Genomic DNA, 23,161 nt, shown 5'->3' with positions numbered 1-23,161 from the left:
CAGGCGTAGGTCCCTCGCGATATGTGATCGGTGGGTAGCAGGGACTACACCGGCACGGTAGCATCAGGAAGCTCGCCGCATAAGTGTCGTCGGAGGGAGGACGGGTAGAGTGCATGCATGTGCATGGTTCGTGCTCCTGCCAGCAAGTACCGCCCCGTACATGGACATGGGCACCCTAGAACAAACATGCTCATGCCCAGCGCTTCGATCCATGGAACAAACGGCAGCTTGGCGGCGACATGGTGCTTGGCAGCCGCCAAGGCGAGCCAACAAGTCTTGCTCGCTGGCATTGCATAGCGGTCGCCGACGTATAAGCACTAGCGGCAGTGTGCAAACAAGTGCCAGGTACCAATGGTCGTTCGTTGCGTGTGCGTACAGGCACTGGTGGATGGTGTGCTGGACACGACCATGCTCGGGTTTACTTGCATGCACCGACGCATTGCCAGTACGGAGTACACACCGTACTTGTACATGCACACTTGCACGCAAATACTGTACGAATACACTTGCACCTACGGTGTAGTCACTCACGCCTACAGCAATGCAGTGGACGGAGTAGTAAACCTACAACTACAAGTTCTTATACTGTAGTGCGTAATTACAGTAGGTACTGTACAGCACGAGTCCACGTACAGTGCGGAGTACTTGGGTGTGAAAATACCTTGCCAACCACCCACCTCATCGCCAGCACATCATCCACCACATCATCCACCACATCATCCACCACATCATCCACCGCATCATCCACCGCATCATCCACCACATCATCCACCACCACCACATCATCATCATCTTCATCATCATCATCATCACCACCACCATCATCATCGACCCTCCGTGCATCCATTCACGTGCACATTTGTGGATGGCCGTGTGGGCGGACGAGACGCCCATCCATCAGCAAGCAACGACGGCTCCGCGCCTGCATGGGTGCGTGCATGGGTGCAGGGTCGGGCTGGGCCACCGGACGAGCACATACGGCGACGAGGTGCTGACCGTGTTTCGTCCCAGCACGTTGAAGACGGAAACGAAAAAACGAAACGATGAGACGGACGGCCGCCAGCGAAGTGGGTGCCGCCAGCGGATCGCCGGTCAGGACGAGCGTAGCATGGAGCGCTAGCATGCGAAGGAATGCGGCCCCCCCCCCCAGAAAAAAACACAGATGGTGGCATTTTCCTCGACGATGCGACAGCAGGGACGAGAGGCAAAGATGCATGGCCGTGCACCCGCTGGCCGGTACGTACTTGCATGCGAACACGAATACCTGGTCCGCCTCGTCGGCCGGCGTCCAAGCACGGCAAGGAGGCGTCCGATCGAATCAAGGGAGCAAGTCCCACGTATTCGGTGATTCGGGGACCAGCCAGGTTGCATGAGGCAATGCGAGGCGCCCGTCCAATCGACGTCGAGGCCCATCGAGATGACCCCTTTGAGAGGAATGCCAAAGCCGAGCAAGGGCCGCCGGCGGATGGGTGAGGCGACGTTGGCTGCACGATGGCCCAAGACGTGGCTCGATCCAAGACACGCAAGCGCACACGCTCGAAACTCGATGCACCATCTCGGACGCGCACCTGCTCGCAGCGAGCACGACGGACGCTGCTCGAGGGCGTCGAGAAGCAAGCGTCCATCCACGGTGCGGCGGCCGCGAGCAAGCGCACGAGTGCTCGCCGGCACGCGCGGCGCAAGTCGTCGGTCTGCGCATGCACCTGCACACCCGTTGCCGCCATGGCGAGGCTCTCTCGCGCGGCGAGGCCGATTCGGGACTTGCCGACGACGGCGCAGGCCCGGGAGGGGCAGGGGCACGAGGGAGGGGGCATGGGGATGGCGATGGGCCGAGATGGGGAGCGCAGCACCAGAGCCGGCACGGAATGCCGCAACCACTGGCACGCAATTTGTCAACATGACAGGCGAACCCCCGCCCCCCGCCGACGGCAGAACGACGTGGCACCGCTCCAGCACTCGCATCCACGACGTGAAACATGCTTGTAAGTACGTGCGAGTGTGTGGGTGCATGCTCGATTGGTGCATTGGTTTGCCGTTCTGGTGCGGAGATTATACGCCGATGGACGCGTACGCGTGCTCGATCTGTTTTGCGGCATGTGTATTTGGGCATGCGAGTATGCATGCAAGTACATGCATTACAACGTACGCATACTCACACATTGCATGCATGCACGCTACAGCCAATTACATGTACTCCGTACACAGCATGTGCTCTGTATCGCTGTGTGTAAGTACTTACATTAGTAAGTAGGCTTGGTGTTTTGTACGTGCAAGTACTGAAAGTACGTGTACTGTACAGTAAGTAGGTGTGCCCGTGCATGAGCAGAAAATACTTGTCTGTACCTGCCGTCGTCGCCGCGGATCATGTGTGCCTTCAGCTATATGTAGGTGTGCAAAGTAATTACTGCACGAAGTAAGTACTTGCACCTACTGTAGTTGTAAGTAGTGATTACTTGTAGTTGTATGCTAGTACGGATGCAATTACATTTCATGGAGGTGCGAAGAGGCGACGCGGGGATCCAATCTAGTTCAGCCCACTGCACTCCAGTAAGGCAGTACTAGTACAATTACTCCGTACTTTTGCTTGTTCAAGTAAGTAAGTAATTATACCTACTGTACGGAGTAGCATACAAGTAAGTACATACGAGTGTACGTACCAAGTATGTCCTTGTTGGCAAGTATGCAGGTGTATAGTACGTGGTAGGTGAATACTTATGTCAATGAGTACGGCGGACTTGTAGTTGCAAGTACTGACTTGCAATGACCAGTACTGTGTACATGCAACACTGTAGGCGTGAGTACTCCGTACTGTAAGTACTTAACTTATACTCCGGATTGACGGAGCACTTGGCAATGTACCTACTGTACGGAGTACAAGTACAGTATACCACTTACTTTTCTCCTCGGTACATGTATCGGTGTCTGCACCCAGTGCGCCGGAGCTTCTCCTAATCACTGCAAGCGCAGAGGCCCCTTTCTCTCATCCAACAGGCCGCAAGACAAGAACAGGATCCGTGCTCACGCATGCATGTTCAGTATGAAGCTGCACTGTATTACTGTCCGTTCATGTACGTAGGTGTAGGTGTACATGTGCATGTACTCTGTGCAGCCTTCAATCATAGTGCTTGCAAGTACGGAGTACTCCGTACAAAGGTACACCTACTTGCACCTACAAGTACTGTACACGGAGGGGCATACTAGTACATGCCATCATACCTAGGTATTACCTACTTGGCTTGGCCAAGGTTTATTACTTACTTACATGAGTACTTACAGTACTTACAGTAGATGTGCTAGTACTGTAGTCCGTACTTCCGACCGGATGTCGCTGTCCGATGGACCCAAACGCGATTCAGGCGAGCGCCTAATCTACCAAATATGGTACGGAGAAATTAAACTAGTGCATAACCGCGCCGTATGAGGCAAGCAATCAATCAAGCAATCAAGCGTTCATGCCAACCTCGCTTTTCTCCGACAAACTTTTTTTTTGCATCCGCCCCATCCGTCTGACTCTATTACCCATGGAGGAGGTACCTGCGCTGTGCGGAGTACATGTGGGTGTACTTGCATGGGAGAGAACATGCAAGCAAGTACGGAGGATTACTCCGTACAGCCCGGACACGTACAAGTACATGTGGTCTTTGTACCTACAATCTGGAGTATACATGCGAGTACTGTACTACAGCCCGTACAAGTACACCTGCATGTGGTCTTTGTGCAAGTACCTGCACTCCAGAGTATACATGTAAGTGCTGTACTTGTACTCCGTACAGAGTAGTTGTACTTAGCTAGGTAACGATTATTACAGGTACTTAAGTACTTGGGTGTATTACTTACTTACTGTACTCCGTACTTAAGTAAGTATTTAAGTGCTTGGCCATATTCAGTATCCCCGTCCACTGCCAACATGGACCACTTTGGTCGGAGACGCTAACTCGTTCGGTCCACCCGTAGTTCTCCTAGTTCCCGCCCATGTGTTGAACCGGCATCTAATATGGAGCCATTCGCATAATGTCCTGATATTCATTCTAGTCACTTCCAACCGATTCGCACGCCTAGCTGTAGTCATACAGGCTGCAGTAATACCGGGGCAAGGAAGGGAAAAAAAGGTTTCCCGCAGACCAAGCATGTCATTGCCATGGCAGGGATGCCTACGCGCTTCTTCACGCTGCCGTCCTTGTTGTTTGGCTCGCCACACAGTCCGACGCTGACGCCAAGGACTTCGTTTGGACCGGCCTGCGGAACGAAACAAACAAACATCCCTCCGAGAAGCAAGCGTGCCAGCCTAATCGACCTTGCCGACCGGGCCACGTGGAGGGCTCGAGGGCAAGGAAGAGGCAGGGCAACCGATGGACGGAGCCGACTGGCGCGACCGGAACGACGGCATGGATCACGAGTCCACCAACAAACAGCTCGCTGCGGCAGCAAATGGCGCACGTACGGCTGCGTGAAATACCACATGGACGGGAGCAGGCCGCCGCCATCCACCGCCGCCGGTCCATTCTCGGCCGCTCACGACGTCGCGTATCCTTCCGTCATCCGTCAGCCGCCTGCACCATCCAAGTTACTCCTCGTCGCGGGCACCGACCCAAGCCATCTGGTCAAAGACGGCTCGTGCCGTCACCGTCACTTCCCTCTGATGATGCCGACGTGCAGACGTTTGGACGTGCAGACGTGACAGAGGGACTGGAGCGTGCAGCCAAGCGCAGTGAGATCAGTAGTTTGTAAAATCCGACGACGTACGCTCGTGCGCAGCGTTCCCATGCCACGCCGCACGAGCTTCCTCCCGCCGCCTCGCCGCCGCCCGTCCGTCCCGCCGTGCTCTCCGCCGTCACAGCTCCTCGTTCTCCCAATCCTTCTCCTCAAACATCGGCTCCTTGCGGACGCCGCTGACCTCGAGCTTCTCCAAGAACTCGGGCGGCACCGTCGGGATGTACTTTCGCTCCCGCTCCCGGTTCACGCCGCCGAAGCCGGCGCCGTACGAGACGAGCATGTCGGTGACGGACGGCAGCGTAAAGGGAAGCATCAGGGACGGGTCGAGGAGCAGGTGCTCGGGCGCGTCGTCCTCGCCCTCGTGGTCGGATCCGTCGTGGCCCGGCTTCGCGGCGCTGCCCGGCGTCTCCTGCTGCGCCTTACCGTTGGACGCTCCAGCCTTGGTCGGCGTCGCCGGCTCGCCGTCGGCGTCGGTCCGCGCCGGCGGCGACACGGCCCGGCTCATGCGCTGCTCCCGCTTCAGCGCCGTCTCCTTCTGCACCGCCACGAGGTACTCGGTCGCGCTCTTCGGCAGGCCCTTCTCGCCTACCTCGGGCCGGTAGTGGGTCGCGGCGTGGATGAGCTGCTGGGGCGTCAGCCTCTTCAGCTGCTGCAGGGTGCCGACGAGGGCCTCGAAGTCGTCGGGCCCGAGCGAGGAGAAGCACTGCAGCCACTGCAGCAGCTGGATGGCGGGGGCGAGGTGCCGGCCGGCGGCGAGCGTCGTCGTGTCGCCCGAGCTCCTCGTCTCGCCGCCCTCGTAGTGCTCGGCCTGCCGGTTGTTGGTCCGCGCCCAGTCCTCGAGGATGGAGATGTTCATGCGGATCTGCATGGCCTTGGTGCGGGCGAGGTACTTGCGGTTCGACATGATGCGGTTGAACAGCTCGGCGCCGATCCAGTAGACGAGCTGGGAGACGATCTGGGCCGTGATGACCGAGTGCACGTCGTAGAGGTCGAGGACGAAGAGCGTCGACGAGAGCAGCGACGTGACGTTGCGCGGCGACGGCTTGGCCCGCTGCTTCGGCGACGGCGGCCGGAAGCGCTTCTCGAGCGGCTCCTCCTTGACCGTCGTCTTTCGCTTGAACAGCTTCCACTCGTTCTGGAAGGTGATGTCCTCGAAGCCGGGGATGGTTTCGTGGTCGAGCATGCCGACGTCGAGCACCTTGTCCAGCCGCCGCTCGGCGTCGCGGACGATGAGGATGAAGATTTCGTTGATGAGGTCCGTCAGCTGCGACTGGAAGTCGGCCGTCGCCTCGACGAGGCCGGCGTCCTTGCGGAGGTAGTGCAGCAGCAGCGTCGCGTTGGAGATCCAGAAGGCGAGGATGGTCATGTCCCACTGGTGCCGCTCCACGACGTCGTTGATGAGCTTCATGGCCGTCACGAGCAGCCGCTCCGACAGCTCGGCGCTCGAGTGGTAGTGGGCGTAGCGCGCGCTCAGGAAGATCATGTTGGCCGGCACCGGCTTCTGCGACGGCGATCGTTGGGGCGTCATCTTGGTGATGATGATGTCGAGTATCCGGTCGAGCTCGTCGTCCTGGAAGACGAACATCTGGTCGTGCAGGCAGCGGCTGAAGTCAAACTCCTGCTGCTCCTCCTCGAACTCGTCGACGGGCTGGCGAGGGAGGGCGCGTGCGCGTGAGCGAGGGCGTGCAACGGGCCCGAGGGGCGCAACAGGGGTTCGGAGCTAGCTAGACTCACCTCCGGCTGGTCGTCCATGCCGACGTTGCCGAGGTCGACCTCGAGGTCCCTCGCGCTCTCCATCATGAGCCGCCGGCGCATCTCGTTCTCGGCCATCTCCTCCTCGAAGCGGTCCTGCGAGAAGCCGGGGCTGTAGAAGTCGTCGGTGACGCCGGCGTTGCCGATGCTGTATCCGTTGTTGTGCAGGTAGTACGACATCTCGCTGTCGGGCGGCACAAAGTCGAAGGCGGTCCGGCCCGACGACGTCTTCTGGTCCGACGAGGCCTTGTTGTCGAGCAGCAGCTTCGCGATGGACTTGTGGCGATTCGTCATGGCCCACATGAGGGCGCTCCACTCGTTCCGATCCTGCTTGTTGACGTCGACGCCCGCTTCGATGAGCGCCTGGACGACGCTCTCGTGGCCCTGGTCGTTTCCGTCACGCCGTCAGCAAACCGGCTCCCGGCCCCTCGTCGCCTCGCGTCGACTCACAAAGCAGCTGGCGTAGATGAGCGGCGGCGTGCCATCCTCGTCGGGGGCGTCGACGTCGACAAAGGCCTTGGCGCCGCCGCGCAGGAGAGCGCCGACCTTGGCCACGTCGCCGTTGCTCGCCGCCATGGTCAGCGCTCTCTGCAGGAGCTCCGTCTTCTCCGCATCCGTCATCTTCTCGTCGTCAACGACGGCCTGCACGTCCTCCAACGCTTGGCCGGCCTGGTGGGCGGCGGCCTGGGTCCGCAGCATCTCCATCAGCCTAGCGTCCGAGTCCATGGTGGCGCCCTTGGCCGGGCCCTGCTCGTACTCGCCGTCGTTCAACGACAGGCTGCCAAAGTTGAGCGACTTGGCGAGGGCGGGCGTCGTGAGGAACTGAGACTGGCCTGGACGGCAGGTTAGCGGGCGAGGTCGGACGAGGCGACGGATGGCGGCACGACGTCGGCCGGTCGAGGACCGGAAACGACGACGAAGACGACAAACGGAATGCTTCCGGGATTCTCACCTTGCCAGCCGTCGTACATCTCCGTCTCGCGCACGTATTCCTCGACGGGCGCGTGCGTCCGGTCGTCGAGGGATCTTGGAAGGTCGGCGGGCATGGCGCGAGGCTTCTCGTCGCCGCTGCCGCCGGGCGAGGCCCCGATATCCATGGGGAGAGGCAGGAGGGGCAGGGCCAGGCTCCGTCGTCGGTCATGGAAGTCGGGCTTGCCCCTTCGACACGAGCCGGCACTCTTGGCAGGGGACCTCGCGTGCCGGGGGAGGAGAGGTCAGAGGACGGCCGTCTACGCCGTGGGTGCCTCGTTCGTCTTCGTCTATCGGGACCGATGCTTTCGTCGGCACTCGACGCCTTGAGTGGACAGGCAGCGAGGTGGGCGATGGAGACGGTCGGGGTGGCGCTGGAGGTGAGGTCGAGGACCAGCACTCGGAAGATACCTACCAACCTACTCGCGGCCGGCAGGTAGGTAGGTAGGTAGGCAGTCGCCTGGTAGGCACGAGAATCTCCGGTAGAGTGTGCCCTGGTTCTCCGTACGGAGTGCGAGCATGACCTAGCAGTCGGTCGTTTTGGTCGTGGTGAGGGTAGGTTGCGTCGATCCGATGGCAAGTAAGCAGTTAGGTAGGCGGGTGGGTTCGTGGCAAGGTGCGGATTCTCGGACGAACCACTAAAACGCAGCGGTCGTCTTGGGAAAAAAAAGTGGTACCGGACCGAGAGAGGGGCCAGTCGATTGGCCCACGCTCCAAGGGATAGGCATCGGGATGTAGCTAAGTACATGTACATGTACGGAACGGGCGTACAGCACGCACGCGCAAGTACACCTACTTACAGGTGCCTCAAGTGCCTACTGTACAGTAGTACTGTTCGTACTGTAGCCCGCAAGCTCTCCCCTGTAGCCGCAAGCTCTCCCCTCAGTGGACCAAGCCATAATAACCATCGCAGTAAGTGCTGGCATCTGCTGTACTGCAGAACATGTTTTGCAGTGCTCCGTACTCCGTACAGCACAAGTAATAATTACTAACTTAGTGTATATACGGTGATTACAAGGAACTGCACGCAACCCAAACTATGGTTCTCCGCACTCCGTAAAGTTCTCCGTGCAATAATTAATTACATGCATTTTAGTATTACTACCCAACATTAACCCCAGTGACCAAAATGCTCTCTGATGTAATACTGTACTTGACGAGTAGGTCATACATTTACGTTCCGTCGCGGCATGCAATCGTTTCTAGTCAATACGTGCATGCGTCGTGCAGTATGTACGTTGTATATTTCTAGTTTGGCCCTTTATTCTCCATTCCGCACCTCGAGCCAAGCCTTTTAATTTTGAGCAGCCGATGGCTTGTCAGCCTCGCCTCGTTCGGACTCGCACGGCACATGGCGGGCATCGTTCGTACGGACCAAAGACACCTCATGCGCCCGCATGTACATGTACAACAGTATCATCCTACCTATACAGTACACCGTAGGTGCTCCTATGCATACCACGGCCATGCAATCCCCTCTCGGTCCATGCTCTCCTGCAGCATGCCACCCTCACTCGGCCCTCCGTCCAAAGACCCGCAGCCTCTTGACGCCGCCATCGGGTATCATGGTGAGCTTGACGTGGCTGAAGACGGTCTCCTTGTCGGCGCTCGTCAGCGCAAACTCCTTGTCGGGCCCCATCTCGGACGGAGCGACCAGCTCTCGCCAGCTGGCGTCGTTGGCCTCGGGCTTGGTCGCCTGTCCTCGCCAGTCGAGCGCGTGAATGGCGACCTTTTGGGGAAAGTTGCCCCGGAAGTGGGCCGTGTCTACGACAAAGGACTCGAGGCGGCCGGGCGCGCCGAGCTTGATGATGGCCCAGTCGACGTGGTCCTTGCCGCGCGATCGGGCCGTCTCCCAGCCGTCGCCCATGTCCTTGCCGCGGCCCGGCAGCAGCAGGTTGTCCTTGGTGCCAAAGTGCTGGTCGCTGCAGGAGACGGCGATGCCGCCGTTCTGGGCGGCCGCGAGGTCGACGACGGCCTGCTTGTCGTCGGGGAAGACGGGCACGGCGTGGCCGAAGAGGCGGAAGCGGGCGATGCCGCCGTCGGCGTACATGTTGAGCCTCACGTGCGTGTACGCCTCCGTCGACGGCCTGTCGAGCTTCCAGCCGAAGCGCCGGGACGGGCCGCACGGCTGGAGGCCGACGATTGTCTTCCACCGGCCGCGGCCGCCCTTCCAGGAGACGACCTCGGCGTCGTCGTCGCTGAAGCAACCCTCGACCGAGATGGCGGGCGCGTAGTTGCCCGTGAAGAAGGCCGTATCGACCTCGACGCCCTCGACGGTGCCCGAGGCGACGCCGAGCCGCACGACGACCCAGTCAAAGGCCTCCTTGTTGTGCCGCCGCGTCTCCCAACCATCGTACCAGGCACCTGTGAAGACCATCTTGCCCGGCTGGGCGATGGGCGCCGTCGGCGTCAGCAGGTTGGACGCCTCGGCGAACCACTCGTCGGAGCAGCCAAGGACCTTGCCGCCAAGTGCCGCCGATACGAGGTCTGTTTTTTGCACCGTCAACCTTGGTCACCGTTGAGGGAGGCGGGGAGTGCTGGGAGGAGAGCAGTGCTCGGAGGAGAGTAGTGCTGGGAGGAGAGGTGGGAAGAGACATTGATGGGGTCGCACCTGTGCAGCTTGAGCGAAACGTCGTGTCAATGTACTGGCCGTCGACCGACGTCGTCTCGACATTCTCCAGCTTGTATTCGATGCCCTCGGGCGGATCCATCGTCGGCAGCTGCATCTTTTTCTCCTTTTTTCCCCTTCCGACAGGGATGGCGTAGGGATTCCGAAAGACCGGTTGGCTCGTATGCCTTTCTGCAAGCTCGAACCTTTTCTATTTGCCCGAGTGAAGCGAGCTTGTCACGATTCGAGGTGGCGGGTGATGCGGGCAGCAGCACCTTTTGAACGCTGGCCTGGATGGGTGGGACCTGTGGATGATGCCGGCCACCTCCGATACAGAACTCCGCACTCCGTAGGTTTACATGCTTGCCTGCATCTGTGCTGTAGCCGTAGCGGCCCGCAGTGCTGTGCTACCCGCCGCTGTTCCTGTTCAGGCACCGACTGCGCTGTACATGCGCTGTACATGTGCTGTACGCCGTGCTGTAGCTGCATCGAGGCGGAGCACGGGACGAGCGCTGTTCGAGCACATGCTCACCGCATGCCATGGCACGGCTGACGTCGAAACCTGCCGCCTCCACGTTCCATCGCGTCCTACCATTCATCCCATGCTCCCCCCCCGGCGAGCAAAGTCCCATCCTTCTTCCTTCTGCAACCTTTGTCGTCCGCGGCTCCGGAACCGGTATACATGTGTGTTGACCCGTTGTTTATTCATCACCAATTGTTTATCCATCTTACTTTGGGCACATCCGTGCAAGCTCGAGGGTCACAGGCCGGCCGTCTCCAACGCCCCAGCTTACCGCCCGCAGACGACGTCATCAATTCTCTCACCCACCACTGGTACCGACACAGCACGGCCAAGGTCCGGACGACATGAAATGGCGAGTGCCACGACAACGGCCGAACGCAGACCCTCTCGCGAGGACGCCATGGATGACGACGGCGAGATGGAGCCGCTTCTAGGACGACCGGGCGACGCAGCTCAGTCCGTCAACTCTCCTTTCTGGCGCAACCTCCTCATGGGCATGTGCCATCCCCCTCCCATCCGCCCTCGGCATTTTCCATCTTTTTCTTGCCAACGCATGCCTTTGCCCGTACCTGTGCTCCAATCTGCTTGTTTCTGACAGATGGCAATGACAGGAACCGGCGTGCTCGCCCAGTTTGGCGTCCTCCTCCTCGTCGCCGTCGTCTGGGCCGCCGTCTTCATGAACCCCATCATCCTCTTCTCCGGACATCCCATCGGCCAATCTCTCGCCGTCTTCCTCCTCTTCCAGTCCGTCCTGTTCCTGCAGCCGACCCACACGGCCGACCAGAAGCGCGTCGGCCAGCGCGTGCATGCTTCCCTCAACCTGGCCGCCTTCCTGAGCCTCGTCGCCGGCGTCGCCATTGTCGAGTACAACAAGGGCCTCAGCCGAAAGGCACACTTTCACTCTGTCCACGCCTACCTCGGCACCGTCGCCGTCGCGCTGCTTGTCGTCCAGTACCTCGTCGGCTTCACCATGTGGGCGACGCCCGGCCTGTGGGGCGGTGAGGACAAGGCCAAGAAGCTCTGGAGGCTGCACCGCATCTTCGCCTACGCCATCGTGCTACCGCTGCTGCTGCTGACCGTCCTGTTCTCGACGCGCACGGATTACGTCGCCCACGTCTTGAACATCCCCTGGTGGTCTCTCCTCGTCGCATCCGTCCTCATCGTCGCGGGCGTCTACCCACGCCTTCAGTTGTACAAGATACTCGCCGGTCCTCGGCACGTCGTCTCCCCGGCGGCCTAAGAACGACCATGACGCACCAGTTGGTTTCCCTTTTTTCTTTTTCGCCCTACCGTCGTCGCGAGGGCAATGTCGATGGCAGAGGAGCAGGCATCATGATGGGTTCGGGGATGCTTGCGGACGCGCTGGAACGGCATTTTATCCCCTCCACATGGTCCCTGCATTGTTCGTTGCGTTTTTAGCACGCCGACGATGCTATTCACGACAAATGAAGGCTCTCCATTGGCGCCTAGGCGAAGCCTAATATACAGCACATGCTTCGATGCGTGTTCTCGACCCAAGATGCACATTCTTCAACGGTGTTCTGCAGGTAGATGCCGGAACCTAGAGCGCACCTGATATCTTCCTTTTCCGTTGTCCTGCACCGACTGTCAATGCCATGATGCGATCTACAACGGTCAAGGAAAGAAACCAACGCATGGCACAACCTACCTGGTACGCACTTGGTGCCATGACGATACATACACGGACAATGTAGTACCTGGTAGGTGATGTCAACGTAGCGCAATTACATGGTAACTATGAACACCATGCATTGAGGGGCCCAGGGCAGAACCCCGCTCAGGACATGCTCACACATAGTCTACACTTTGCATGTAAGCGTACACATCGAGCAGGCCGAACGGAATGTACCGACGCAACCTCCGGACTCCCGCTATCCCGTTGGCGAGCCAGCTATGGCGAGTTATCGGTCGGCCTTTTATCAGCACCGTCCAATTTGCTGACGGCATCTTGCGTACGACACTCGCCGCACCAATCATTCTCCTCTCATAGATTCGCTCGCTCGTCTCACTTCGCCTCGTCGCATTTCGTGCCACGTCCCTCCAGTCGATACAGAAACGAAGCGGAAGTGCCACCATACCCGCAGGCATCCTCCCCAGCCACCACCGGCTTCGTATTGCATCGCACAGTCGGAGCTGCCAGTCTTGTGCCGCCTCGGGCTCGACGCCTGCAGGAGCGGACGATGTCGATGCCCAAGTAAAGGTCGGTCGCACCCGGCATCTCAACGCTTCCGCCAAGGGCTTGTGGACGGATAGAAGCATCGTTCGTCCAGGCAACTGACCCAACCGATACTTCGGGAGCTAATGGTATCGATGCCCAGGTATAGGCCGTCATCCTCCCGCTTGGTCGGCCGCACCCGGCACCTCTACGCTTCCGCAAGGGCTTGCGGACGGACAGGCATCCTTCGCCCAGAACCGACCCAACCGATATTTGCAGGAGCTGATGTCGACGCCCAACACGCCCAAGTGAGATCCTCCGGCTTGGTCGGCAGCACCCGGCATCTCCACGCTTCTGCCGAGGGCTTGCGGATGGATGGAGGCATCCTTTGCTCGGGCAACCGACCCAACCGATGCACCGACATCACTTCTCTCCTGCATCAGACCGGCCTTGGTGGTTCCCCAGCGCCACACCCGCCCGACTGGCTAACGTGTCATGCGCTTCCCATGACGAATCGGTACGAGGTGAGAGGCCATGCAAAGCGGGACACGGGGAGCACGGCGCGGGGCGTGCGGTGGTGATGGTGGTCAAATCGACAATGGCGAAATTCGGCACCGTGGCTACACCTGGAGACAGACATCAAGACTACCTCACGCGGGCAAAGAGGACCATCTCATGCGAACCAAGCTCCTCGCTCGTGCAAGCAAGGCAATGAATGGTGCGCCAGCATGGCAAAAAGTGCTGCTCCCTGCGAATCAGGCCCAAGGGACATGAACGCCCTCGTTCAGGCGGCCGATGCGAGTGGTTGACATCTACGAGGCTACGCAGGGCATGCGCAGCATCGGCCACACCACCTTTGCACCGACGCTGTTGCGCTTGAATGCTAGACTTTGAATCAAGACTCAATTTTTTCGTAAAACTTGCCAAGTCGTGTCCTCGATGGGGGTCACGTGGACACCGAATGTTGAATGCTCGCCTGCCAAACCACCTTTCCATCCATCATACCCGTCTTGTCCTTTTCGCCCTCCGCCGTCGACTTTTGGTGCGTGCAAACCCGCATCCCGACACGTGCTCACCCGTAAACGCCGATGTTGAAATCGTGGCCGGCTCAAAACAATAAAAATAAAAATAAAAATAAAAAGAGAAAAGGTTCCCCGTCAAAAGATGCGGCCAAACAAAAAGCACGACGCCTCTCGTCCCCGTCCGCCTGGCCGGCATGCCCCGGCGGGGGTGACGGAGGGGCCGCGAGCACGCGGCACGCTCACTTGGCGTACTTGGCGCGGTAGAACTTGGCCGCGTTGACCATGTTGGTCAGGGCCTCCTTGGTCTCCTTCCACTGGCGCGTCTTCAGGCCGCAGTCGGGGTCGATCCAGAGCTGCTCGGGCTTGAGGTACTGGAGCATCTCCTCGATGCGGTCCTTGATCTCCTGCTCGCTCGGCACGCGGGGCGAGTGGATGTCGTAGACGCCGGGGCCGATGTGGCGGGGGTAGGCCGAGTCGACGAAGACGCGGAGGAGCTTGGCGTCCGACTTGCTGTTCTCGATGGACAGCACGTCGGCGTCGAGGGCGGCGATGGCGTGGAAGAAGTCCTGGAACTCGGAGTAGCAGAAGTGGGAGTGGATCTGGGTGGCGTCCTCGACGCCCGAGGTCGAGAGGCGGAAGGCCTTGACGGCCCAGTCGAGGTAGGCGTCGCGCTCCTTGCCCGAGCGCAGGGGCAGGCCCTCGCGGAGGGCCGGCTCGTCGACCTGGATGACGTCGATGCCGGCCTTTTCGAGGTCGACGACCTCGTCGCGCAGGGCGAGGGCGAGCTGCTGGGCCTGGACCGACTGGTGGACGTCGTCGCGGGGGAAGGACCAGCGGAGGCAGGTGACGGGGCCCGTCAGCATGCCCTTCATGGGCTTGCTCGACACCGACACGGCGTACTTGGACTCCTTGACCGTCATGGGCGCGGGGCGGCTGATGTCGCCGACGATGATGGGGGGGCGGACGCAGCGGGAGCCGTAGCTCTGGACCCAAGCGTGCGTGGTGAAGGCGTAGCCGTCGAGGCGCTCGCCAAAGTACTGCACCATGTCGTTGCGCTCGGGCTCGCCGTGGACGAAGACGTCGAGGCCGAGCTCCTCCTGCATCTTGACGTTGTCCTGGATCTCCTTCTCGATGAACTTGTCGTAGTCGGCCGTGGCGATCTCGCCCTTGGTGAGCTTGTTTCGCTGGATGCGAATCTCCGACGTCTGGGGGAAGGAGCCGATGGTCGTCGTGGGGAAGAGGGGGAGATTGAGCTTCTTCTGCTGGGCGCCGATGCGCGTGGTGAACTCCGACTTTCGCTTGTGGTCCTGCTCCGTCACCTTGGCCTGGCGCTCCTTGACCTTGGGGTTGTTGGTGCGCGTCGACGTGGCGCGCGCCTGCATCGACTTGGCGTTGGCCTCGAGCTGGTCGCGGACGGCGGCGGGGCCGTCGGTGACGGCCTTGGCGATGACGGCCACCTCGACGGCCTTTTCGCAGGCAAAGGAGAACCAGTCGGCCACCTCGGCGTCGAGCTTCTTCTCGCTCGCGAGGGTGTGGGGCGTGTGGAGGAGGGAGCTCGAGGTGGCGACCATGACGCGGTCCTTGCCGAGCTTCTGGACGGCCGACTCGACCGTCTCGATGGCGCGCTTGAGGTTGGTCTTCCAGATGTTGCGGCCGTCGACGACGCCGGCCGAGAGGATCGTCTTGGGGCCGAGGGCGCCGAGGACGGTGGCGAGCTGCTCGGGGTTGCGGACGAGGTCGACGTGGAGGCCGTGCAGGTTCTTGGGGACGAGGTCCATGTTGTGGACGATGTCGCCAAAGTAGGTGGCGAAGACGATCTTGGGGATCTTGTCGCCGAGGGCGGCGAGCCGCTCGTAGGCCGGCTTGAAGGCGGCCTTTGTCTTTGCGGGCAGGTCGAAGACGAGGACGGGCTCGTCGACCTGGACGGTGTCGGCGCCGGCCTCCTTGAGCTTGACGAGGAGCTGCTCGTAGACGGGCAGGAGCTTGTCGAGCAGGTCGATGGGGTCGACCTTTTGGCCGCGATCGGCCTTGCCGAGGTGGAGGAAGCTCACGGGGCCGACGAGGACGGGACGCGTGTGGATGCCGGCGCTCTTGGCCTCGTTGAACTCGACGACGGCCTTGGGGCTGCCGACGAGCTTGAAGGTCTGGTTGTCCTGGAAGGTGGGCTTGACGTAGTGGTAGTTGGAGTCGAACCACTTGACCATCTCCAAGCTGGGCACGTCGACGCCGCCCTTTTGGTGGCCACGACCCATGGCGAAGTACTCGTCGATGGGGTTCAGGCCATCCTTGGTATACCGCTCAGGAACGGCCTACGACGAAGGCAGGCGTCAGCAGCTGGAGGCAGGCGGCGAGCCGAGGGCGGAAAGCCACGGCAGGGGCAGGGACAGGGACAGGAGTAGGGACAGGGACAGGAGTAGGGACACGGGCACGGGCACGAGCACTCACTCCAAAGTCCTGGATGTGGCAGAGGACCTGGTCGTAGAGGGCAAAGTCGTTGCTGGGGATGACGTCGACGCCGGCGTCTTTCTGAATCTTCCAGTGGGCAAGGCGGAGACGCTTCGCCTCGGTGAGCAGGTCAGCCTGCGACATCTTGCCACCCCAGTCTGTCGTCGCAGCGGTCAGTCAGCGGAGGCCCAAGCTCGCGGGAGGCGATGTCAAGGGGTGGGGGACTCACAAGCCTCCGTGGCCTTTTTCAGGTCACGGTTGACTCCCATGCGGGGGAAACCGAGCACGGCGGACTGGACCATCTTGGCGGGTAGTCTGGTCTGTGGACTCTCGGGGACGCTGCTGCTCGAGAGGATCTGCGGCGTCGGGCAAGGTCAGCAGAAGCTCGTACGCGGCGGGTAGCTCCCGGGAGAGGGCGGCATGGAAACGGCCAGCGTGCACCGAGCTTGAGAGGGCCATACCGGAGGATGTCTATCGAAGAACGAGCCGTTCTCTTGTCGTGAACGTAGGGCGAGGGAAGACGGGCGAGGGACGACGGGCGAGGGAAGATGGGACGAGGGAAGACGGGGGGAGGAGGTGGTATGAGGAGAGGAGAGAAGAGAGAGAGGACGAGGAGGAATGTGGCAGGACGACGGAGGGAATATGAAGGCGGGGGCGGGGTCGTCGCGGCTGATGCAGGAGGGAGAAGCGAGCTGAGGGGCAGGCAGGCCGGTGCTCGGTTCGGTTGGCCAGCCAGGCTCGGCGGGTGGGTGGGAGACGACCGTCTGCATGGGGGGCAGTCCAATCAGTGGTGGCATCTTGAGCGATAATGCGGTGACTTCCGCCTCCTGTTTCTCCGAGGCGGATCCGCCTCGTCCGTCCCTTTGTTTCATTCGCCTGCTTCGAGGAGCCATCCTACCGCTCCCCTCCTGGCAGCACTCGCCTCTCCTCCCTCGACGCCGTCGACGGCAGAACCTGCCTCCCATGGCGCCATCTTGGCGTCACCGGCCGCCGCTGAAGGGAGCAAGGCCGCGGCGGCAGATGCGTCGGTCATCGATGCACGGTCGACGCCGGCCGCAGCACACGCAGCACACGCAGCACACGCATCGGCACACAAACATGCAATTCTTTGCTCGGTACGGAGTAGACCGCACGGAAATCAGACCTCGTATTCCCGCCTGCTGGGGAGGTAGGGAGCACGCTAGCGACGTTGGCAGGCAGCAAGCTTCACCTCCCGCTTCCCTCCCGCAGGCTTCACCGTCACGGGCCGGACACTGTGCTGACGTGCCGATCGGAGCTGTGCTGCTCACGGGTGGGTCGTCGGTGCAAGTACCTCGTCGGCGTAGCACGTCATGCTAGCAGGTACCAGCCTAACTAGGAACCTAGCTCGTTCCTAATAATACCTACCCGCCGACGTATGCGGGTACTTGGACGTGTACGAGCACGGGTACCTGGTGCGGAGCACGGTGTACTTGAACGGCGCAAGGATCCATGACAGCATGTCGTCCGGTGCACTGTAGGTGCACTGTAGGTGCACTGTACACGTGCGAGGCCAAGCAAGTACAGCCACCTACGGAGCAAGTACTTGCGAATGTAAGTGCTAGGTGGTTTGTTGGCTCAGTCCACCGGTTCGCTCCCTGTCGTTTGCCTCCCATCGGTGCGTTGTCTGCTCCTTTGGAGTACACATGGCGCCCTCGTGCAAGTTGCTGGCTACTGGAGACAGACTAAGTACCTAGTAGGTACAAGCACTCCGTAGCACCGGTCGATATCCACAGCCTCCCTACTTAACCTCCCTGTAAGTACAGAGTGCAAATCGAGCATACAGTATGCACGCAAGCACATCCCTCGCATCCGCAAACTCCTCTGCCTCCCTGAAACTCCCTCGGTGGCGAGGGTACGAGACAATTCAATCGGAGAATTCCTCTCGCTGGCCAACATGACTGATACTATTCTCGGGTACTTTTGCGCACGAGCTCGACCGTCGACAAGCAGTCTCGGTTTGTCCATGGCTGACAGGTCGTCGGAAAAAGCAGAGAATCACGTCACCCATCTGTGGGCCTCGGGTGTTCGTACGTTCTTGCATGGGTGGTACTTGATGACAGGAGCTCCCTTGCAACGGGGCTCCAGTTGTTCTCGTACTGTACCGTACTTGTACCGTACAGTCCGTACTTTGGTGTGCAGTACTGTATGATCTGGCCCAAATAAAAGCGGGCTTGAAGCATCATGGACCGATATCGCACACGCTATTTTTTACCCAGCTGCTCCGTATTCGGAGCACGGGTGAGGAGTACACTGTAAGTACAACTAACGTACTGTACTGTAAGTACTTGTAGTGTGCTCCGTGCTACCTAGCAGCTACCTAGTACTTGGTAGGTACTGAACATGTTGGCACCACCCACTATTAATGACCTCTCCCAAGAGAGGTACCTTGTACCTCGATATGTAAGCGTGCATGTATTACATGCAAGTATGGAGTACATGTACGTCCTATTGTTGCGACGAGGATAAAAAGTGTCGATGCAAGTACAGGACATGTACACCGAGGTATACAGGAGCGTCTGCAGCTTGGCCATCATGATGGGAGCAACCGCTGCAAGGTGTAGTTCTGAAGACGTCCAGCAACTGGTCAGAATGTGGCATCCCATCTACATTCGGTTCATTGAGCCTATCGCACAAGGTAGTTGAAAAAATGAGTCGTTGGATACCCGGGGAAAAGAAAAGGCCTAATTGAAATGCAACGAAATAACGGAATGAAGCTGTCAGTACAGTAAGCAGGTGGGCAGATGGGTGTGCCTAAGGCAGATAGGTTTGTAGGCAGGTTGGCTGGCTGACTGGCCGATTGGCCGATTGGCTGGTAGCTGGCTACTGCACTGCAGCACCTACGTAACTTACTAGGTAAGTATGTATGTTCTACTATTAGTAGGTACAGTAGGTTGGGTGCGAGGTTGGTCGGCAGGTTGGTAGAGGCGGCAGGCCAAGGCTGGAGTGCCCCAGGAGGCAAGATTTCAAAGTCCCGTGAACGCAAAACGGCAGCTTCGCGTACCCTGGCATGACTGCGCTGCCATTTAGCATTCGGCCAACTCTCGTGCCGAAAGAATCTAATTCCACTACGGCATACGGTATTCGGTATTCGGTATACGGTATTGGCAGCATACCTAGTGGGTGCTCGAGGGCATCGCCGTTGGCAGTTTTGGCAAACATGCCGCCGCCGGCCAAACTCTGTCACGCCCGTTGCCTTGCCCGTGGACCCAACCATCGTTGGGGGCCACAAGCTCAGCTTGGACACGGGACGGACGTTTTTGGCTCTTGAAAGTATGATTGACTCCCGCCCGCCATCCCGCGACGCCTTGCGGCGCCACGTCCCGTCACGTTTCGACGTCGCTCGGCCTGCTCATGACGGCGCAGCCTCCGCATGCCTCGGTGATGCATCTTACTATCTCTGTCCGCCGTGCCTGTTTCCGGACCCATCGTTGACGAAGCATGTTGCTTACGCTTACCACATCATGAACACACCACCAGAAGCGCAGGGGTGAGAGCAACGATACCAGTCAGCCCATTCATGCTCGAGTAGAGGGCATGGCCTGCGCTTCCATGCGAACGCCTCCGGCGGCCTTGCGAGGACACCTGCGGCGCACTTGTCTTTTCCAGCGTCGCGATATGCCGAGGGCGGCAAGTTGTACGCACCGCACTCGTTCCAGTTCATGCGCGGATCAGTGTTGGGGTTGGCATAGACCGATGGCCAGAGGCATGGAGCGCCACATGGCATTTCTTGCACGTATATTTAGAGCAAGGCTACGGTCCCTTCTCCAGGTCGTCGCTCGACGAAAAAATAACAATGCACCTTTTGGAATCGACCGAGTCTTTCAACAGGGTCATCATGGCCGTGGCGTCGCGGAGCGAAGTGGGTGCGACTTGGCATCAAAGCGGCATCGACATCGACAGTCTTCGCTTACAAGTGCTGACGGGATTCCGGCTCGAGAGATGGACAGCAGCATCACATTCTTGGGTGAACGATGCCTTGTGCCTTTGTCGATTCCGTTTCCCATCCTTTCGTTGCTCGGCGGGTCGCGGCGGGTCGGGTGATGATCTCGTACCCCAACTCTCTCACCTTGCTTTGCGTTGCACCATTTTATCACTCGGGGGTTACGGTATAACGGGTCCTGCAGGGAAGAAAAATGCAAGTACTGTTCCCGCCCTGCTACGAGGAAGCATCTTTCCATCATGCTGCCTGTCGCTGCACGGGACAGGTTCACCATCTTCGATGGCAGGCAGGAGATGGGAGCGGAGGCAATTGCTGTTGCCGTCGCCGCCCAAGCGCCGACGACCCGAGGAGGTGGCCCGGACGCATGCATGGGCGAGATGAGGGGCAAAATTCTCGGAAAGGCATGGGAGATATTCCCCGGCCGAATGCTTGACGCTCCAGCACGCGGCGGGAGCAGACGGAGACGAGTCGGCGATGATGCCATCCACGCAGGCAGCGACGCATCCAAGGATATTGTTGCCCGGGGCCGGCGCGATGCATGATGAGATGGCTCGTTGACCGGCCGATGGCCCACGGCGCCATGAGCCGGCGTTCACTGGACTCGTGCTCCATGGCACGTCGAACCGGTCACTCTGCACATTCGGCCGGCGCCCTGCAAGCGGAGCCCTCGTAGGCAAAGCCGTGTCAACGGCCACGGCTGGGAAATTGCATCAACCAGTCGTCATTGTTCGTTCCTCGGCGCCGTGGTAAAGGGCAAGGCACTTTCCGAAGCGGCCCTTTTGGCATGTCACGTCGACCCTTGTCCGTCTCGTGATTGTATAGTTGTGGTCGTCGTGCTGTCATCGTCTCGTTGCCATCGTCTTGCCGTGGTCGGATTGCTGTCATCGTCTTGCTGTCGTCACTTTGCCATCTGGCGGTGCTTGGCCTACCCTAGAGAGGTCAGTCTACGGCAAAGGATTCGCGGTCGCAACAGCCCCCACAGGAAATGTCTGAACCGATTTTGATGGAATAAAACCAGCATCGCGCGGGATTGAGTGTGATTTTGTTCCCTCGCTTTCGTCTTGGTGTGACCGGCACGAGCAGGAATCTCAACCGTCGTTCCGCGGGCCTTGCTGCATGATTCGTGGCATCGTCTCGTCATCAACGACGACTCTGGAGACATGCAGTCAGCACATCAGGAGGGCGCTTCGTCGGTACGGAGATTTGCTCGCAGAATTCGCACGCCACGCACAAGATGGATGAACCAGGCCGGCTTCATTTCCCTCCTTGGTTTTTTCGTGCCAGCTGGTGATGCAAGTGACGCTTCGTTTTGGGCCATTGTCTACCGTAGGCCGAGTCGGAGTGGGCGACGAAATGGACTCACCAGAGGCCCATGCACTGCAACGTGTGTACTACTAAGAAGGTACGGAGTACTCCATAACGCAACACCACATGTTCCTGCTAGCAACTACTCCGTACAGAGTACAATAAATAACCTTGGTACTTACTACTAGGTAGTAATTACTGCAAGTACTTCGCACAACTTCTGCAACGAGCACCGCTGCCAGTGTCCTCGTCCGCTGTACGACGTCCAGTGCTCCGTACGTACGCCTGCACGTGCGATGCATCGTGGACCAGCACGTGCTCGGTAACCGACAGACCAGCAGACTGCAGTGCATGCATGCACACGCAGACGGTCCAACGGTCCTCGTCGCCACCTCTTCCCAGCCCTGGTTCATCGTCCCAGCCCGCTCTAGGCCCTGCACAGCCGCCTGCGAATGGCAGTTCCCTTGCGGCGACCCCGTGATGCTGGGCGGCCAAACTCAAATTGCTGCCCACGATGGCCTCATCTGGGGGGGGCATCGACCGAGTCGCTCTCCGTCGAGCGACTTGGCGTCTCCCCATCCCCTCGGACCCCCAGTCGGCGGGGGAGGGGGTCGAGGACTCGCGAGGGGTCGAAGCGCCAACGAGTCTGTGAACCGCTGCTCGGACGCGAGGCATCCTCCACCATGATCGACGGGTGTTCGTCACGACTCGTCACCGACGACGTCAAGAACAAGCCAGCGGCCCCCTATTCGGAGACGTTCTGCCGAGTGCCCTGGACGCTCGCCTTTGGCGCCATGAATTGGCCATTCTCGTTCGAGGCCCGAAAAGACAATTCGGAGCGGCGGTCGAGTTTGCTCGGTCAAGTCCGTCGACCGACGCCAAGGTCACGATGGCTCCTCCACCAGGTTTCCATCGAGGCGCGCCGTGCTTAGTCCTCTTTTGGACGGGCTGGTATTTCTGGAACCTGCTAGCAATGGCGCCATCGTCATCCACCATCAACACCTGACCGAGCGTGTCGCCCGACGACGAGGACGGGAGATGTCGCTCCGACGCCAAGACAGCTGCCAGTGCCGACGGACGAGATTGAAAGATGCATCGTCAGGCGAGACGAACCATTCGCTCCGGCGCTCCGTCTGCTCCGACGCTCGCCAAGGGACGACGTGGTGGATTCCCGCCAAAGCCCACGAGGGCTCGTGGCCTCTGTCGCGACGGAATCAAGGCCAAGTGCGTGGAAGACGCCGCTGTGCGTCTACGGAAATGTGTCGGAATCATCCGTGCACTTGGGTCGGTGCGAGAAATGAAATGCCCGCCTCGAGGACTGCCTCGGACACCATTCCCCGACCAGGTGTGGACGAGGTTCTCATTGGTGTCGAGCACCCACGTTGTGCGCCACGCAATAGTTTCCTGCTAGCTCACGACGAGTTCAAGCACCGGACCCCGACAGCTCGTCATGAATTGCTGCACGGCAGTACTTCGTACGGAGTACTCCGTACGGGGCCCCTAGGATTCAGGTTGCGAGCAGGCGACAGCTGGGGCACAAGCGCAGCGCGGCCAAACCTGTCTGGTGCCACAGTCCTCCGTACTGGGAGGCACGACACTGTTGACGCACGACGGCTTTCTCGACGTCCGTGGGTTGCTTCGACACGGCACGTGCCCTTCTGGAAGTCACGACGGCGGGCGGCAGTGG

At 59.8% G+C, this 23,161-nt stretch overlaps 9 protein-coding genes across 9 annotated transcripts; 6 read left to right on the top strand and 3 right to left on the bottom strand.

Moving 5' to 3' along the window:
• Positions 1-408: 408 nt before the first annotated feature.
• DCS_07219 (uncharacterized protein) lies at positions 409-1,120 on the top strand (the record flags this gene model as incomplete). Its single annotated transcript, XM_040804504.1, has 2 exons — positions 409-558; positions 689-1,120. The coding sequence occupies 2 exons, from the start codon at positions 409-411 to the stop codon at positions 1,118-1,120; spliced, it is 582 nt and encodes a 193-aa protein (XP_040654608.1).
• Positions 1,121-1,491: 371 nt separating this feature from the next.
• Positions 1,492-1,986, top strand: DCS_07218 (uncharacterized protein; the record flags this gene model as incomplete). The annotated part of the gene is made up of 1 exon (XM_040804503.1): positions 1,492-1,986. One exon carries the CDS (start codon positions 1,492-1,494, stop codon positions 1,984-1,986), a length of 495 nt encoding a protein of 164 aa, XP_040654607.1.
• Positions 1,987-3,704: 1,718 nt separating this feature from the next.
• DCS_07217 (uncharacterized protein) lies at positions 3,705-4,728 on the top strand (the record flags this gene model as incomplete). The annotated part of the gene is made up of 2 exons (XM_040804502.1): positions 3,705-3,745; positions 4,146-4,728. The coding sequence occupies 2 exons, from the start codon at positions 3,705-3,707 to the stop codon at positions 4,726-4,728; spliced, it is 624 nt and encodes a 207-aa protein (XP_040654606.1).
• A 103-nt stretch (positions 4,729-4,831) lies between these two features.
• DCS_07216 (DIL and Ankyrin domain containing protein) lies at positions 4,832-7,562 on the bottom strand (the record flags this gene model as incomplete). Its single annotated transcript, XM_040804501.1, has 4 exons — positions 4,832-6,361; positions 6,448-6,849; positions 6,916-7,298; positions 7,418-7,562. The coding sequence occupies 4 exons, from the start codon at positions 7,560-7,562 to the stop codon at positions 4,832-4,834; spliced, it is 2,460 nt and encodes an 819-aa protein (XP_040654605.1).
• Positions 7,563-8,944: 1,382 nt separating this feature from the next.
• Positions 8,945-9,811, bottom strand: DCS_07215 (allantoicase-like protein; the record flags this gene model as incomplete). Its single annotated transcript, XM_040804500.1, has 1 exon — positions 8,945-9,811. One exon carries the CDS (start codon positions 9,809-9,811, stop codon positions 8,945-8,947), a length of 867 nt encoding a protein of 288 aa, XP_040654604.1.
• Positions 9,812-11,169: 1,358 nt separating this feature from the next.
• On the top strand, positions 11,170-11,805 carry DCS_07214 (uncharacterized protein; the record flags this gene model as incomplete). The annotated part of the gene is made up of 1 exon (XM_040804499.1): positions 11,170-11,805. The coding sequence occupies one exon, from the start codon at positions 11,170-11,172 to the stop codon at positions 11,803-11,805; it is 636 nt and encodes a 211-aa protein (XP_040654603.1).
• Positions 11,806-14,002: 2,197 nt separating this feature from the next.
• Positions 14,003-17,241, bottom strand: DCS_07213 (cobalamin-independent methionine synthase; the record flags this gene model as incomplete). The annotated part of the gene is made up of 5 exons (XM_040804498.1): positions 14,003-16,072; positions 16,209-16,366; positions 16,438-16,564; positions 16,670-17,041; positions 17,107-17,241. 5 exons carry the CDS (start codon positions 17,239-17,241, stop codon positions 14,003-14,005), a joined length of 2,862 nt encoding a protein of 953 aa, XP_040654602.1.
• Positions 17,242-20,408: 3,167 nt separating this feature from the next.
• DCS_07212 (uncharacterized protein) lies at positions 20,409-20,711 on the top strand (the record flags this gene model as incomplete). The annotated part of the gene is made up of 1 exon (XM_040804497.1): positions 20,409-20,711. One exon carries the CDS (start codon positions 20,409-20,411, stop codon positions 20,709-20,711), a length of 303 nt encoding a protein of 100 aa, XP_040654601.1.
• Positions 20,712-22,157: 1,446 nt separating this feature from the next.
• On the top strand, positions 22,158-22,406 carry DCS_07211 (uncharacterized protein; the record flags this gene model as incomplete). Its single annotated transcript, XM_040804496.1, has 1 exon — positions 22,158-22,406. The coding sequence occupies one exon, from the start codon at positions 22,158-22,160 to the stop codon at positions 22,404-22,406; it is 249 nt and encodes an 82-aa protein (XP_040654600.1).
• Positions 22,407-23,161: the final 755 nt, after the last annotated feature.

Source organism: Drechmeria coniospora, chromosome 03 (assembly GCF_001625195.1).
Source record: "Drechmeria coniospora strain ARSEF 6962 chromosome 03, whole genome shotgun sequence".
Taxonomy (NCBI): Eukaryota; Fungi; Ascomycota; class Sordariomycetes; order Hypocreales; family Ophiocordycipitaceae; genus Drechmeria; species Drechmeria coniospora.
Note: the sequence above shows the minus strand (reverse complement) of the source record. Positions and strands in the feature narration are given on the sequence as shown.